Source organism: Hippoglossus stenolepis, chromosome 8 (assembly GCF_022539355.2).
Source record: "Hippoglossus stenolepis isolate QCI-W04-F060 chromosome 8, HSTE1.2, whole genome shotgun sequence".
Taxonomy (NCBI): domain Eukaryota; kingdom Metazoa; phylum Chordata; class Actinopteri; order Pleuronectiformes; family Pleuronectidae; genus Hippoglossus; species Hippoglossus stenolepis.
Window position 1 is genome coordinate 14,199,960 of NC_061490.1, and position 17,042 is coordinate 14,217,001.

The following is a 17,042-nucleotide window of genomic DNA, read 5'->3' on the forward strand; positions in this document are numbered from 1 at the left end:
TTTTTAAAATAAAAGCCATTTTATTTCAAGTTGATTCTCTGTTTCTTTACATTTCATCTTCCCGCCTGCACTGACTGATAGCAAAAGAAAATATATTTCCCCCTGAACACAATCCCAACAAAAACAAACATGACACGATGTCCAAACAGTTCAGGCCTGATAATCGGACTGAGATGTCGTTTAGTTTTCATTTCATTTGTGCTATTTGATTTTCTGAAATGTGGCCAGCAAATCAAAGATCTGATCCAGGCAAAGACAACTCATTCCATTTTCAGTGTACATCTTTCATGAGGAGGCAGCAGCCCTCTGCTAAAATGCAAAGAATCTACAAATGTGCTGATTTAGATTGAATTAGACAATCAACAGTCTTTGAAATCAACAATCACTGATCAATGAAATGCTCTTTGTGGTGGAGCTGCTTAAATCAGCTCCATGTCAACACGTTTCATATCCAGCCTCGTGTTGAAAGGAACCTGTCAATCATGTCAAAGGTCCTGGCTGGTTGGTCGTAAGGCAGAATGTGTCCCCCTCCGCGGATAATGACCTGGAGTGAGAAGATAAATATTATTTCATTAAAAAAAAACAAAAAACACGTGTGGATACTTTTCTCACTGTGTCGACGGTCGTGAGAATCTGCCCACCTGATAAAACTCCTGCACTTGTCTCACATAACCTGCCACCTCCGTGTCAGAGGGCTGAACCTTCCAGTGGTAGCGCGGGGCTGTTTTGTACTGGGCGACCCCGGTCCAGTTGACGGTGGGCAGGAACCGATCGGTCAGAGGAGCAGCTACGATTACATCCAGCTGACCGCTGTACATCAAGACCTGGACGGAGGGGAAACGGCTTTAAGGAGGACACGCTACAGGACATACTGTACGTGTGAGAGAAAGCTTCCAAAACATATCAATATCTATGATGTCTTGATTGAAATTTCAAGATATGATGAAACATGATGAGATTGTGCATTAAAAACAAACAACAGTGGCCAGTTCTCCCTCCCTCACCCTGTAGTTGTCCATCAGCTCCCCCAGCCACGGTTTGATGCTCTTCATGACATCCTGCAGCAGATACTTCTCCACCTGCGAGCCGTCGTGAAACGTCAGGTTCCCCACGTGGATGGCTCGTCGCACTGCCGGCAGCGTCACAAACTGGGAGAAGTACTCCTGGTCTTCAGGCTCCTGTGGGCGCACACAAATAATATACATAAGACAAAAGTTAAGAGCGTTTCGAAAAGTTCTCAGTCCAAGACGTCACACCGCCGGCGTGTTCAAGTACCTGACATGTCAAGTAGTTGAAGTAGTTGTTGCAGCCTGTAGCATTTTGGAAGAAGGACGGATACGGCTCCACGTCACCGTTCAGCAAGCTATCGAAAACCTGATGAAGGAAACGCCACGATAAGATGGTTGTTGTTGTTTTTTTTCTCAATCAGAATCATATTTTGAAAAATGGTACAAATTCTACATAAAAGATCATAAACAGCGTCACCTTGTATTTTGGAGAAACGTGCGAGTGCACAGCTCATACCTGAAAAGCCTCCAACCACTTCTGCTGCTGGATGAACTGCACTCCCAGGTCCGTCTGCTGAACCACATACTCCTTTTGCTGCTCGTCGATCATTCCCGTTTGGTACATGAACTCACCGTAACCACCAAGCATCTGGAATGGAAGTCTCAAAGATTAGAAATTCAATAACTTTAAGGTGCAAGTCCCACAGAGTAACCATTGGGGACCTGGGGAGTCCAGATGCAGATTGAGGAGGACGACCTGACGTCAGCTACGCACCATTTCTGGATCACAGAGCCCATCGCCGATCGCCATCCCCTTAAAGTTGATTTTCACTTTGGCGGTGGGGTTGTTTTTGTGGATGTAGTAGGAAATGGCAGGAACGTACTTCCCTGCATAAGACTGTGCAGAGACAGGGAAAAGGTTTATGAAGTGACAACAATGTCTCAGATGTTTTTAAGTGTTGTCAGAAGCTATTATTGCTTGGTAACCAATGAGCAACAACTGACAGTGAATATTACATGTAAGAAATATGCCAAACTCTGTTCAGAATTTTTTAGATTTTAAGTTTCCTTGCTGAATATTGGAGATAAAAAGTAATTTAAATTACTAGTATTTTGAACAGATCTGCAGTTCAACATTACTCTTGAACTTGCCGAGCCTGATTCTGGATATTTGAGCTGCGACTCTCCGTCAATCAAACACCTCTCACAAGTTACAGTGAGCAAGACCAGACGTTCAGGGTGAAGAGTGAAGTCAGTGTAAGATCAAACTAAATGTTGAAGTGGATAGTTTAATGTAAAAATGTTGCCTGGTGTTAATTTTGGTCAAAATGTGACATGTTATGGTCAATGGGCTCATTTAGGGCTTTCTTTAATTGGCATAAACCTGGGAGTCAAGTGATGCTTATCTTAAAAGTTAAAAAGCTACTTGTAAAATGCGTTAAATGTTTAGACGACAGTAACTTGCAATCCTCAGAAAAGAAACATTACCTCTCCGGTTGCATAGAACTCATTGGACTGATACTCGGGGAACATCTGGAAGAACTGCGTTAGAGCACTTCAGGAGGAGGAGACAGAAACGGTCAGAGTCAGTAACCGACGACACTGAAGTTACAAAATGACCACGTCTGAGGTGGAGGATGTTTCACCTGTACAGATCCCTGCCGACGTCGTCCTGATTCTGAGCAAAACCCTTGTCGTCGTCAGTGAAGCTGAAACCTGTTCCCACCTGGAGAGAAAAGAACACTCTTCAAGATCTGTTAGGGAAGATTCCTGTATGAATAACAGTCAGGGGACCCAAGGAACCTTGAATGAAAGGTGTGTGTACATACTGGATTGTCAATGTACAAGACCGAGTATCTGGTGGTCCAAGCGTAGTCCCTCATGCCGACTGCAAGGACAGAAAACACACACGGCTCAGAATTCATAAATAATGATCCATCACAGACTTTGAACATCTCCAGATGATCAAATGGAATCTGGATCACAGCATTTACACACGTGGGACGACATCACTTCTTACCCGTCAGGTTCTTATAAACCACATACGGGCCGTGCTCCACAAAGAGGCCGAACATGGACGTGCCACCGGGGCCGCCCTGCAGCCAGAGCAGGACCGGAGCATTTGGAGGGCTTGGCTGTCAGGAGAGGCAGAGAAAAGAGTTGAGATCGCAGCGCCACCTTGTGGTGAATTTAGTTCACTAAGAACGTTTAAAAAAAAATGTATTTATCAACTTTATTTGCACTTAAATAAGCCTGTTATCACACAACTGATAGAAATAAGGATATAAATGGGTTCACTTTTAGGATAAAACACACAGGGAAGCATCAGCACTGACAATGAACACAAGATAAAAGAAAAGGGACCTGAACTGAAATCAGATTTTAGTGAAGGGGTTAAAAATAAAGGTGTTCTGGCAAAAAACTTAAATAAAAGCATGCATGTGACTGTTCAGGTTCTGCAGAGTTAAAAAGTATCTCTGAAGCTCCAGGGCATAATGGGGAAGTAAAGGGAGTTCCTGTCCCTAACAGAAAGCACCTGAAGCACCTGAAGCACCTGAAGCTCATCTGAAGCTCATCTGAAATGCAAGCTACAATGTTCGTGTGGAGGAAATTGTTTACTACACCTTCTGAAAAACAGATGTACGAGACTGGTTTACAGCTTCAAATAAAACTTAAGTTCTTAATAACAGCTCGGACAATGTTCACTCTTCCTGTCAGAGCTGGGTTGAAAACACATGCCAAAGTCTGCCTTGACAGATTGTATGATACATATATACTGCAGGTGTCTGAACACACACATTGCTGGAGGCCGCACAGGTAAAAGAACAATTCAATCTTTGCTCCAGAGAAATGAAAAAAATCACGAGGATTGATCTTTACATTTCTCACCCACTTGCTGTGGTTATTAAACCGAGTATAGAGGAGAAGCTGCGGGTGTGAATGTGAAACTGATACACACACACATGTGTAGTAACTATTCACACACACACTACATAATTAAAGCTGTTACTTCATTTCCAACGAATGTCGCACTGCACCTTCGAATGTACATAGTTTTAGTTTTTTATCGTATTGTATTTGACTTTTTTATAGAAAGATCCTTCTACCTTACTTTTTTATTTATACTAATTGTCCAGTAGTTAGTATTACTTACTTACCTTCCATTTTATGTTTATATACTAACTTATATATTGTATTTTAGTTTTTATATTCTATTCATTTTGCTTGTGTAAATATTTGAGCATAGTTAGATGAAGCCTGTGAACCAACAATTCCATTGCCAGCGACTTCTTTATTTAATTGATGTGCACATGATAAATAAAGTCCAACAGAGATCATTGTACTGTTGACCCTTTGCTTACTTGTTTAGGACAAATAGAACGTGGTGCCTGAGTGTGATCCTACCATGAGAGCGGGGATGAACCAGAAGTAGAGGTTGCTGTTGAACTTCTTGTTGACGGTCAGGTAGCCGGCATAGCTCTTCACATTGGCCCCTGGCAGATCTCCCACCACACTCAGCTTCCTGGCTGTGGAAATCAAGACGTCAACACAAATCGATGACAACGCAACAAACAATGCGTGCAGCTGATTGGTGGGTCAGACCCTGCAGCTTCTGAATATCTGATCAGTGTGAACCAGCGAGGCAGCTTCTCCCACCTTCATCTATGGCTCCTTTCTCCAGGTACGGGGTGAGGAAGAGGGGGGCCCCGGGGTCGGCTCCGCGCAGGCCGCTGACACGGTGCGATCTCCGGCAGAAGAAGGAGGAGCAGCCGCTGGAGAGCACCGCGTCCAGACACAGGCCCAGCAACAGCAAACCCACACTTTCCTTCAGCAGCCTGGCGACATTCACAACAACAACAACAACAACAACAACAACACACAATGTGAGCAGACACACGGGCCCGAGCAGTGACCCGCAGCGCACACAGGTCTCACAGCAGTCTGACGCGTGGCGGCGCTGTGATCAGGAGGAGAAATACACATTTTGAATGTGTTCCACTCACCCCATGTTCAGTGGATGTGTCCTCGCTATGTCACTCCACTGGTCCCCTGAATGAGAAGTGTGAGCCAGCGAGGCTGAAGTCACATGATCTGCTCTCAGTGGATCACGTGGTTTTTGGATTTTTTCCGGGGCCAAGATGGAAGTTTGTACCCTCGGCGAGGTCTGACAGGAAACTCGATTCAAAGTGTTTGAGTCTGACGTGGTGAGTAACGTGTTGTCATGTAAACCTCAGCAGCTGTTTGGTTTATTGTGAAGACAAAAGGGTTATAGAGTTTATACTTAAAGGTCCAGTGTGTAGGATTTAGGTGAATGGGATCTATTGGCAGATATTGAATATAACATAATCCCAGTGTTGTTTTAACTAGTGTGTTTCATCTAAATTGTACAAATTGTTGTTTTGTTCACCCTTGAATGAGCCCTTTATATTTAAATACTTGTTTACATCAGTAAGCAGGTCCTCTCTACGGAGGCTGTTTTTTACAGTAGCCCAAACTGGACAAACCAAACATGCAACACGAAACTTCACCACTAGATGTCACTACACACCGAACCTTTAACAAGCATGGAAGATGTTTCATGCACGACATACTCAATATTTTATTCACCAATTCACGTGGACAAAATGGTACTTTATTATTTAGCTTTAATTCAGACTGGTAGGTTCTTATCACAGACTGCGTATTAAGATGGAGAACACATCTCTTCTTCCTCACATTGTACAAATATGAAGCCCAAATATCTTGGATGAGGGTGCTGCATGCGCTCTTGTGCTTTTGACTTCAGTTGGGGCCTGAGGCTGTTCAGTAGGGCGGATGTGGAGCAGGACCAGGTCATCCACTAACAAGAGGGTCACAGTTTGATTCCAGTCTCCCCCATTCCGCGTGCCTAAGATTCCTTGGGGAAGAGACTGAACCCCAAATTGTGTGTGTGCCTGATATATGATAAAGAAACTGCTGCACATAGATGTGCTGTGTGAATGTGTATGTGTGGATGGCAAAACTGTAAAATAGAGTGGTCATCAAGGCTACAAAAGTGCCATATTAATACAGACCATTTCCATTTAGTGATATTTGCAGTGTAGCTTTTGCATCGATGTCCCGCTGATATATACTAGGGCTGTCATTCAAACATGGAGTGGAAAGTTCATATTCAAACTGTAATGAAAGGTTCAAAGTCACAATATACAGTCTAGAAGCACATCAGACTGTGTGAGGTAGTTTTCCTCGTGATCCAGTCGAGGGTGTTTACTGTCAGCTTGACCTATGCCCTCTTGACTTGTAATGTATAATTGTTAAGCTGTTTTGCTACGACAATGGACACATTAGCAAGCAACGTTGTTCTAAGCAGACAATCACCACACCTAAGAATCTGCTCGAATATATTGGAACTAATTGCGGGTCGTGTCAAATTTGTTCAATCCTGATTCATGGAGAAAGTGACAGACCTATGATAAAAGCTTTCAATCAATCGCAGTCAATAAGTCAATAAGGCTGGAGGACAGGAATATTCTGAGGTATTTTGACTTTGATTGACAGCTGTCTCAGACTACCACACCATTCTACAGGCTTGTCACACATCAGCACACATTCTGATGTGGAAGCTGTCCACCACAACCACCTGGTCTCATCTGCTGGTCAGGGAACATCTGAACTGGAGTATTAAAGGACACCTCCTTAGAGACGTTGAGCTGATTTATTCTGCCACAGACAACCTTTTGCTTACTAGTGAACTCAAGACGACAGAAACCAAAGTTTTTCCTCAGTTTTGTCTCCACAATCCCTCCTTGCATTTCTTCTTTAGAGAATCATTACGAAGACATACCATGAAGCAGGACGGGATACACTTTGAATCATGGACAACCTTGTAGCTTGCTCATCAACCTGGCTACCCAGGATCAAATTCAAGTCTCCAACGTTTGCCAACATCTGAATCTGCACCCGCACTTGAACTTAACCATGTAGCCTTATATCTTTGAAAATTCTCAGTCATCCAGGTCGTGGGATCTTCAGAAGTTGTACAAGTGAACATAAGCAACCGGACTTGCTTGTGTTTCTTGATGATGTTTCACCTCTCATGGAAATGGTTTCTTTAGGTCTGTATGCAGCCTTTTGTTCCTTCACGGTTACACTGCTCCTCCAAGGAACGATGTCAGGCATTTGCAACCCCAGGACACAAAGGCAATATCAGTCCAGACTTGTGGTGCATTCCTTACCTGATCACCTTATTGAACAGATCTAGCACGTAGCACTTACTTCAAGGTCTCCTTTTGCTGAAGCCTTATGTTGTGACTCAGGTGTAAGTCGCTTTCGATAAAAGCATCTGACAAATGAGTTAATATAAAACTTGCAGACACCACATGCCTGTTTTTCTTTAGGCTGGAGTCACACGGGGGACAGGGAAGCCCAGCAGATGGCGCAAAAACACACGCAAAGATGGATTCTGACTCCCTCCACCTAACATGACACAAGAGGATATCTGAAAATATGCCCAAGCTGCAGTAATGTGGTTTATCCGGTGGAGATTTACATGAAACTGATCTAACTGCGGGTTCCAAGGAAAACATTACGTCTGTGTTGGATTTCACTCACTGAGCCAAATTCGGTTTGTTTAGGTGTCTTCCCTTCTTTTTTTTTTGCTGACGTCTGTCAACCCTGCTCCAAACTTTCACTTTAAGAAGGCGCGTCTACGCTGCAGTGTAGTGTGTTTATTACAACCCCTGAAAGTGGCACATGGAAACCATAGCTGGTGTCTCCATGGCACACTTCTCCAGACCCACGCATCCACTGTGAGGGAAACGCGTTGGAGACCCTGCTCCACGCAGCACGTCCCCTGCAGCCTGTCAAGACTATTTTTATTCCGTGGCTCCTGTGCGGTGCATGCGGCAGCGTGAGCGCCTCGCCAGGGCGCACGGCGAGGAGCGGAACGGGAGCGGATCTGCGGATTGAAGACGGTTCGGATCCCGGGCGAGAGACGAGGCATGGTATAGGACTGGTCACCGGTGCGCCAGCCGTCGGGGGGTGTGAAGGCACATTGGGACGCGAGGGACATGGAGGCACCGGCGGGGACGAGGAGCTGCGAGCGCACCGCTGCCACACGGGAGTAACCGAGCCGTGAAACCGGGGGTGATGGCAGCATCCAGCAACTCCAGCCTCTCAGGTTCATCTGTGTCCTCTGGTGAGAGTTCACATGACCCACATCCAGGCTAGACTGAGACACAATAATAATAATCATAATCATAACCATAATTATAATCATAATAATGCGCACCATGTTATGTGACATCTTTACATATCTCCATCTGCATCTCACATGTGCCATTAAACAAACATTAAAGTAGCTCCATGTGCTGTAGGATTATGGGTATGAAAAACATCCCCATGTGTTTTGACTGAGTGGTGGAAACGTGTGGAGGGAAAGGATGCCTTTGGAGTGCAGCTGGATTATAAGGTTGTGGGATGCTCTCAGTGTGACGTTGGGTTTTTGGATGTTATCATTAGATGGCCAATCATCTCCATAATTCCCTTATTGACTTTGCACTTGGCTGGCTTTGAGGATTATCTTTGGCCTGAGTAGTCTACCATTTATTTCCCAAAAAACAGGCAGCAGCAGCAACGGACTGGGGAAAATGATATTGTGCCATGATCCAGTGATGTAGCACAGTGTGCATGAGACTCCAATCTGATACCCTTTGCACATAACGAGGTATAGTTAATTGATTAGTATCTAATGTGTCTGTTAAAATTTCATTTCCAGGTTTGTATTTCCCCAGAATGGGAACAGAAAGTGGGTTAGCAGCTGTTCAAACAAGCCCAGACTGAAAGAGCAACCCTGTGTCTGTGTACATCCCATCCTGTGTTGGTGGAACGCTCAGCTCATGTTTGCCAGGGTTTAAAGTACAAACTGCACTATCACAGCTCGGTTTGAAGCCCCACCAGCAACCAGAGGAATGGGTGTGTGAGATACAGCGTGTACTTGTACTTGTATATTTGTGAGGACCATTTTGAGCATAGACCCGAGGACATTTTTGGAAAGTGAGAACATTTTGACCGGTCCTCATTTTTTTCAAAGGGCTGTTTGAGGGTTGAGACTTGCTTTTAAGGTTAAGGTTAAGGTTATAATTAGGTTTAGGGTTAGGGTTAGGGTTAAGGTTAGGGTTAGGGTTAAGGTTAGGTATTAGTTGTGAGGGTTAAGGTTTGGGTAATGGGCTGGCAAATTCATTATGCGTTATTTCTCTGTGTGTGATTTATAATACCAAGCTCAGCACTTGGGTTTTTATTCATCATTTCCACCAATATTTCACTTTCTACCCCAGAAAATTACATCCACAGAATATGCATAATGTGATACTTTTTCCACTCTTGACCAAACAACAGTTAAAATTGATCCCAGCACGTTGAGGATGTGGGACATTTTATCGGATATACAGTGTTTGTTTGACTTTCGTTCTCTCCCTGCATCCCACACAGCAGAGTCACATTTCCCAAGGTACAGCCCAATGGGAGGGACGGACAGTCGTTTCCAAGCTGATATAGCCCGTGGTGACCGCATGCCTCACAAAGCATTATCTCATGTGTGCATTGCAGAAAGCGGCGGCTTTTACTGTTTGACCGCTGATGCTTTAAGAGGAAAGTCTTTTTCTCTCTGTGGCATCGGAGGGCTGTCATTACTGTTGGGCTCTCAATATAATTATCAGAGGTTACAAGCTGCGCTGCTGCCAGGGATGGAGTGGTTGTCACAAGGGTATTATTATTTTCATGCCGAGCTCTTTGGCAGTCAGACGCAACATTTGAATAATCTTGTCTATGAGGCATTTGACTCAAAAACGCATCAAGGCTCAATTTCTGCTCCGTATTAGGTCGTCTGCTCTGGCTGCAAACACGCGGCTCACGGTGAAGTTATTTCTGCTGCTTCTAATCAGAAGTCTATGCAGTTTTCTAGGTTTTGAGGCTGTTCGGGGGACAGTGTGTAATTAAAGTTCATTTAACTTTTCTGCTAGTTGCGATAAAGGTGATGTTACTGTCCTCCCTGTGAATTATCCAAAATTATATGTTCCCAAACTGCTTTATATAGTGTGTGACCTGACTTATACACACCGCTTTGAAGAACTCTAATTTATTTTTAAGGCAGAAATGACAGACAAATTGAGAAGATTGCAACATGATTGCAGCTTACATTATGTTTTGCAGCTCCTCTTTTCTCTGGAAAGATATTTTTCTGGCCGTTCATCTAGATCAGGGAGATTCCTACACATTCCTGGCATGGGTGGGCATGGGACTGCACCAGCAGCAGCGTACCATTTTCTAAACGGCTCCAGGAAATAAAGCTTTGAAAATAAATTGAGGGATAGAGCATGAAAGTATGCCTTCTGCTCCGGGCCTTAAATGACAAAATTGGCCAGGAAGGCAGTATTACAGGCGTGTGTTACAGAAGGAGAGGCGGTCTGCTCGACACCATCCGGCACATGTTTCTGGCAAAACGCTGCGTTTCACCTCAAATTCTTTCCATTACTTTCATGTCCTTACCAGTGTAAATCGTGTAGGCCGGGATTTGTGTCATGTACGAGGGCTTACTAAAATTATCTGCATGTTTTACAGCAGCAGAGAGGGAGCCACTTAGTCCCCGAAGTAAACCAGCCCATTAATTACAACAACAGGCTCCTTCAGTGACACAAGGAAATGTCAGAACTCACCCACAGTTCTTTGTAAACAGCAGAACCTGCAGTTTCACTGGGTGTGTACAGCCCAGCCGTGCAGCACAGATAGCGCACTCCACAGAGGCGCCCTCATACCTGTCACATATTATCTGGTCAGTACTAGTAGTACTCTGTCAACCCACTTGTTTTGGACCAGTGTAATACACAGATGGCCTCTCTGCTGCAGCTCTGCTGCATCCCACTGTGTGTGTGTGTGTTTGTGAGGCTGTGTTTGTGATACATGTATCAGTGGCTCTACTCCAGAATGTGTTATTTCTGCATGTAAATTATATAAGTGAACGTGTAATTTCCTTTTACGGCCAAATCATGTATAGACATTAGACAACTCCTGTTATTTGGTCCAGGATGAGGGGCGTCCCGGTTCGGATCCTGGTTTGGCCGGGGCCTTTCACTGTGAGTGTGAGTTTGCATGTTCTCTGGGTTTTCTCTGCACAGTCCAGTCATACTGATTGGAATTGGGTGAAGTGAAGCCTCTAAATTGCCCGTAGTGTGAGTGTGAATATTGTGTGTCTCTGTATGTTGGCTCTGCGATGGGCTGGTGACCTGTTCAGGTTGCACCCTGCATCTCCCCCGATGTCAGCTGGGATCGGCTCCAGCCCCCATGCGTCCCTCAAAGGATTAGTGGTATAGATGATGGATGGATGGTCTCATTGGGCTGGGATGGGCTGAGGAGGGAAGATATTGGTAATGGGCAAACAACAGTTAAGTACTGACATTTACAGACAAATCAGTGTTGACTCATCGAAACCATGAAGTTGCTATGATGTGAGGTCACGTTAAAATGCTTCTCACAGGACTGGGAAATCAGCATTTTTTCACCCTTGTGAATTTCTTCGGTTCTAACAGAACAGAGAAAAAAATTTACTAACAAGGTAAAAAATCAGGAGGTGAAGCGTGTTTTGTTTTCTCCGGCTTCCTGCGGCTTCCTCCCATAGAACCAACGACATGCAGATCGGGGTTTGTTTATTTGGCAACACTAAATTGACCGAAGCTGTGATGGTGGTTTGTCTCCGCATGTTGACCCTGGCGACATGTTTATCCGGTGATATAGATAATGGATATAAATGCCTGGGTGTGGTGCAGCACATTATTACCAATTTAGTCACCTTCGTTATCTTCATCTTTATTACTTTGTCCTGGTCATGATGAGAGTGACCCTCAGGATCAGTGTCACCAGAAGAGCTGTCAGGGATCAGCAGAAACAAAGAACACAAACTCACTCACCCTCAGCCTGCGTGATGAACTCATTCACCCCGACTCCAACATAGATGAGCAGGTGCACACACACCATGGAAACATGGCACACACGACCTCACTGATTCTTTCATGAGGAGACGCTGGCACATTTCCACTCTTATAAACCTTTAAGTTGAACAAGGTGACAGTGAAAACAGCCTGGTTTTAAAATACCTGTGTCCTGTTCTCCCTTTCTGCATGAAACGCTCTGAGCTTGTTGAGCTGTCGTCAGCCGTGTACCCGTTACACGCCGTTACACGCTGCTGTGTTACAAGCTGGAGTTGAATCATTTTTTTTTGCTTGTGCCCAGACTCTGGATGCAGACGTTATCTCAGGGGATAAAAGTCTTCATTTTCATTCATCTCCTATTCCCTTTGTCACCAAAGCAAACAGCCCCCGGTAATTATTTTATTGAATGTCTCTGACTGGTGCGTAATGGAGGGCAACACAATTGATAGCACTTTCTTCCAGGGGGGAGAGAAGAGCCTCCTGGCTGCTCCAGAATTTTAAATTCCTCCTGATCATCAGGCTCCACACAAACTCTGAGCTACTTAGAAATTCTTTTTGATGTTCCTTGGATTCCTACATGTGTATATGTGTGTTTGGTGGAGTGCGGGTGTACACAGTGTAGCTCAATGTGTGCGCGTGTGTGTGTGTTTGTGCAAGCGTGTGCCGTTATAAGCCGCTGCAGAGTTCCAGACTGAAATACCATTCATCATTAAAAAGAATCAGATTGAAAAGAGAATATTTGGCAGCCGACCAGATGAATTCACTTTCTTTAAACAAGCTGCAGTGCAATAAATCTCTGAGACTGTTGCCACTGCAACACACAGTGACACAGCCTGAGCATTAAGACAATACATTTTCCAGGGCAGCTTGGCCACACATCAGCAAACAGCCTGGGGGATATAAAGTCGAGTTTGAAGGTAGACGTTCTGTGGAGGGCTGTAGAGTACATATTTACCCCTTTTAAAAATCCACGTCCCAGTTGAGCTGCCTTTTTCACCATTTGCATAATTATTCAGCTTATGATTATATATCCACCTATCTTGTCTCTCTTAATTAAAACCTGACTGATTGGTGGGGCAATGTAAATTGTCAGATATGAACCTTTCATAGGCATACCAAGCTTTATTTCTGATAATACGAAAAACTTATATTTCAAAGGAAGAAGAATTCAGAAAAGATTAATGTTTACATGTTATGTGAAAAAATATGTTTATTTTCCTCGTTCAAGCTCTATATATCTGTTTGTCTGTGTGTTTTCTTATTATTTACTATATTTATTATAAGGTTTCTGCTTAAATGTTAACATTTCAAGCCTCAGTTACAATCCTTTGTCATAAGGGTTTGATAATGACATCTTGGGAATCATTGACATTTTACTTCTGCCAAGGAGGTTGTGTTTTCATTGGCCTTCGTTTGTTTGTTTGATAGTCAGCAATCATACCCAAGAACCCATTACATTTTGATCTGGATCAGGGGGCAGATCCAGGATTTAGTTTTACGCTTTCTTGAGCGTTGCAAGTGTTTCAACATTTTCACTGTTTTGCCAGGGAATTATTCATCATCAGGTACAATAGGGGACTGACTTCTATGAGTTTGTGCAGTTTGGTGAAGCTTGTTTGAATTGGAGGAGACTGTTGGGCCTGGGAGGGGATATGATTTCTACTGAGTGCCATTCAAACCGGTGTAGCCCTCCTCAAAACCCACATTGGCCGTGACCTAGTTTTAATAATTTTCCAAACAGCCTCCACTCAAACTCTGTAGTGAGCTGAAACAACAGCATGAAGCAAATACTCTGCCTGCACTTAAAGTGTCATTACATAAACAAATAGAAATGAACAATAATATACAGAGTTATTTTAATGTTACAGGTTTAATACTTTGTCTGAGCTTCTTTCACAGTTGTCTCTGCCTGTACGTCAGTGCCCACATGCAATAAGTACTCACTAGTTCTCATTAGATCCTTCCCTCTCTGTGCTCAGGTGTGTTTTATGGCCAGCAGGGTGTGGTGCCAATGAACCGCTGAGTGCAAAGGAATGTTTAAAATGAACGACATGTATCTTCTGGATCAACGTGATTCATCATTCGCACAGTCAGCTGGATCTTTCAGCAGCGGCGGAGGGAGTTTGATAAAAAGATAGATAATCACGTTGAAGATCTGAGAGGCAGATGAAGCAATAATTATCATTGCAGCTATTTTCTGCATTTGGCCCGAGGCATCATCGGCCTGTTGTAGCTGTACAGCCCCATTATCCTGCTGACATACTGAGCATGCAGCACATGCAGTAACCTTTAAATACGCAATAAAAAGCTGTCTGTAAATGGGCCAAGAAACTGCTGAGTACAGTTAATACCACCAAATTATTTTCACCGTGTGAAACAAGTTTGTTTAACTCATTATCTTCTAAGCTTCATTCTTGACCTTGGAAACTGAAGCCTAAAAAACACATGGTCCAATTTATTTGTCCTCTCCAAAGCTTTTAACTGCATCTCATGGCCCTTCTTCAATTCATGGAGTGAGATGTGAATAAAATCTTTGGAAAAAAAACAAACACTGTACATAAAAATGAACAACACGTCTCCACGTCCTCCAACTATAATCCCACTAGATTAGAGGAATAGAGGAATAGAGCCGCGGTGTCGAGGTCCCAATGGTAGATTCACTAGTCTGATCACGAGTCAGTCGTTTTATAGCATCAAATATACATTAAAATAAGTAAAACCAAACTTACTGGGAAAAGTTGCATTTAGAAACAAATAACTTGAGATGTTCTTTGACATTTTAGTTTAGTCCATGTCCCATTCACTAACATGGATGAAATTTATGACCCATACTGCAGCTAGCCACCAGGGGGCGATTGAGACGTTTTGGCTTTACTTTCGAGGAGCAGTAATGTCGCCTATCTTTATATACAGTCTATGGAAAGAACAATTAAGTTGGACCTTGTGTTGAAAAACTTTTAGCATCACCGTCATTATTATATTGTGAGTAAAAACACGTTTCACCCTTTGTGTCATATTAAGGGCCGGTTGTTTTATGACATCACTGGCAGTGTAGCGCAGCGGCACATTTTGCCATATTTTTGACTCATTTAGTGACACATTTTATTACAAGTCATTACTCCGCCGAGGAGGTGCTGGAGTAAATTATGCTGCAGCCACAGAACATTTACCTTATCACCTCTCCTTCTCTTTTTAAGCTAATATACTGTAGTAGCACGCTCCATCATGTATTCCAGGAATGTGTTCACATAATCATAAATCAGCCGCTATATTTCCCAGAGGAAGCGCCTTGCTGTTTAGTGCCGGGATGTAAATTGTGTTTACTTCCCTTAATTGTAATTGGTGAATTAGTATTCTTATTCCAGGATGGGGATGTTGTGTTTTTCGGGATCCTGCTGCCGGCAGGTGATATAGATCAGGTGAACGCCGACATGAAGCTTAGCGAAACAAGTGGACGCCCGCATTGATTGTCCTTGAAGCAGAGACATGGATTAGAGATGTATTCAGTGGTGCAACTTAAGTGGCAGCAGCCCATTGTGAAGACACAGGCATAATTATAACCGGGATAAACAACGGTGACACAAGCACGGTGAGGGGCTCACATGTCCAGTGGGAGCAGAGATAGAAATTGAGATTATAATGAGAGAAAGCAGGGCACAGTCTATTTAACACCACTGCGAGTTCGTAACACAGACCTGCTTTATTTTTGTGTTTTACAGACCCTGAGGATTATCAGCCGCCCATATGGAAGTCCTACTGTGAGTAATTCATTCCTTTTATCTGCTGATTATGAATGTTTTAACCTGGCATTGGCCTGTAATGTAGTTTCTTTTATTAACAGCACATTTGTTTATGGCCTATAAATAAAAAATGTTTCTATACTTGGGTTTTGTTGTGTGCGTGGTGCAATTAGACACACTGCAGGATCCAAACGGCAACACACACACATGCACAAAAGGCAAACGCTCAAACACATCCCACCCCCGCTCATCACATTCACAAAATGCACAAAGGTAAAGCAGCAGATCCCTGCTCTCTGAGTAAAATAGGTTACCATCATGCAGGAAAACAAGATTTTCTGCCTGCAAAGCGGCTCAGCTGAAATGGGGTCCTCACAACACCCACCTCATTATACTGTGTTTTTGTCATGTGGGAGGAAGCATGGAGACACTTCACAATATATGTGATGCATTTCGGTGAAGCACGAAAAAGCTGCTTCTGTCCTCAGAGCGATAACGGTTTGTTTAAACCGGTCGCACTTCATAGCTTTTATATTTTTACACACTTTTTCTGCAGTTACATTTCTCGTGGCCCATCTTCTCCTGACTTCTCTGCCGAGGTATTTTTAGAGCTCACTGTGTCACAGGAATGGACGATGTCCAGATCTCGCTCTGCTTAGCTCGAGTCAGCCTGACAAAACGTGAGAATGTCAGGATCCGGGACATTTTAGACAGTCAAGATCCTCGTTCCTCCTGCTTGCAGAATCTGAATCGAAAACACACAGCTCAACCGCACACAGTGATTTCTTTACTGTGGTACGCGTTGTTGTTGGTGAAAAGGACACAAGGCAACAGAACGCCAAACATCTAGCAGGAAGTGCATTATTCTATAAAACAGTTATAATTGATGACATCACCGTAAGAGAAACTACAGCTCTGGAGAAAAATTGGCTCTGAAGAAAGAAACCACACTGGGAGTCGGCCACTGACTCCTCTGTTGTGGTCGTGTTTCCGTATTTCTTACAGACGTCCAGTTCTCGGGGAAACAGCAGAAACAGCAGTAGTGTTTTGGCTTCGCTCGCTTTTTAATCACTTATTGTAACATACTAATTCTGTGAGGCTAGTGAGGTGTTTGTGGGGATCACTCTACCTGCCGCACATCCCTCAGTTCCATGGTCGCTTTGCTCCACTGATTTACTTCCACTTCAATACTTTGAGTAGAGTAAAGACACAGAAACACAACATGTATGTATATGTAAGTGCAAGGACTTTTGTTACGGCGTTTAAAAAGGAGATCTTAATTCACACAGACGGATTACAGATGTACTGCACGGCTCCTGTCATGTAAACCACTG

General features: G+C 43.6%; 2 protein-coding genes across 3 annotated transcripts in view; one reads left to right on the forward strand and one right to left on the reverse strand.

Moving 5' to 3' along the window:
• Positions 1-5,147, reverse strand: cpvl (carboxypeptidase vitellogenic like). The gene is made up of 13 exons (XM_035164812.2): positions 5,012-5,147; positions 4,665-4,843; positions 4,413-4,534; positions 3,028-3,142; positions 2,837-2,895; positions 2,654-2,733; positions 2,496-2,562; positions 1,783-1,905; positions 1,525-1,656; positions 1,276-1,374; positions 1,005-1,178; positions 642-824; positions 1-544 (listed from the first exon to the last, which is right to left on the reverse strand). Exons 1-13 carry the CDS (start codon positions 5,014-5,016, stop codon positions 446-448), a joined length of 1,437 nt encoding a protein of 478 aa, XP_035020703.1. The 5' UTR covers positions 5,017-5,147; the 3' UTR covers positions 1-445.
• The window catches only part of chn2 (chimerin 2), a 25,921-nt gene continuing 14,005 nt past the window's right edge, over positions 5,127-17,042 (forward strand). The window contains exons 1-2 of one of the 2 annotated variants that reach the window (XM_035164814.1): positions 5,127-5,212; positions 15,688-15,726. Coding sequence is in view for 1 of the 2 variants with exons in the window: in XM_035164813.1 (XP_035020704.1) it covers positions 8,136-8,184; positions 15,688-15,726 (88 nt within the window). In the remaining variant the exon portion in view is untranslated. Of the gene's footprint in view, positions 5,213-7,500; positions 8,185-15,687; positions 15,727-17,042 lie in introns of those variants that run through there. The other variant, XM_035164813.1, reaches the window with a different exon arrangement.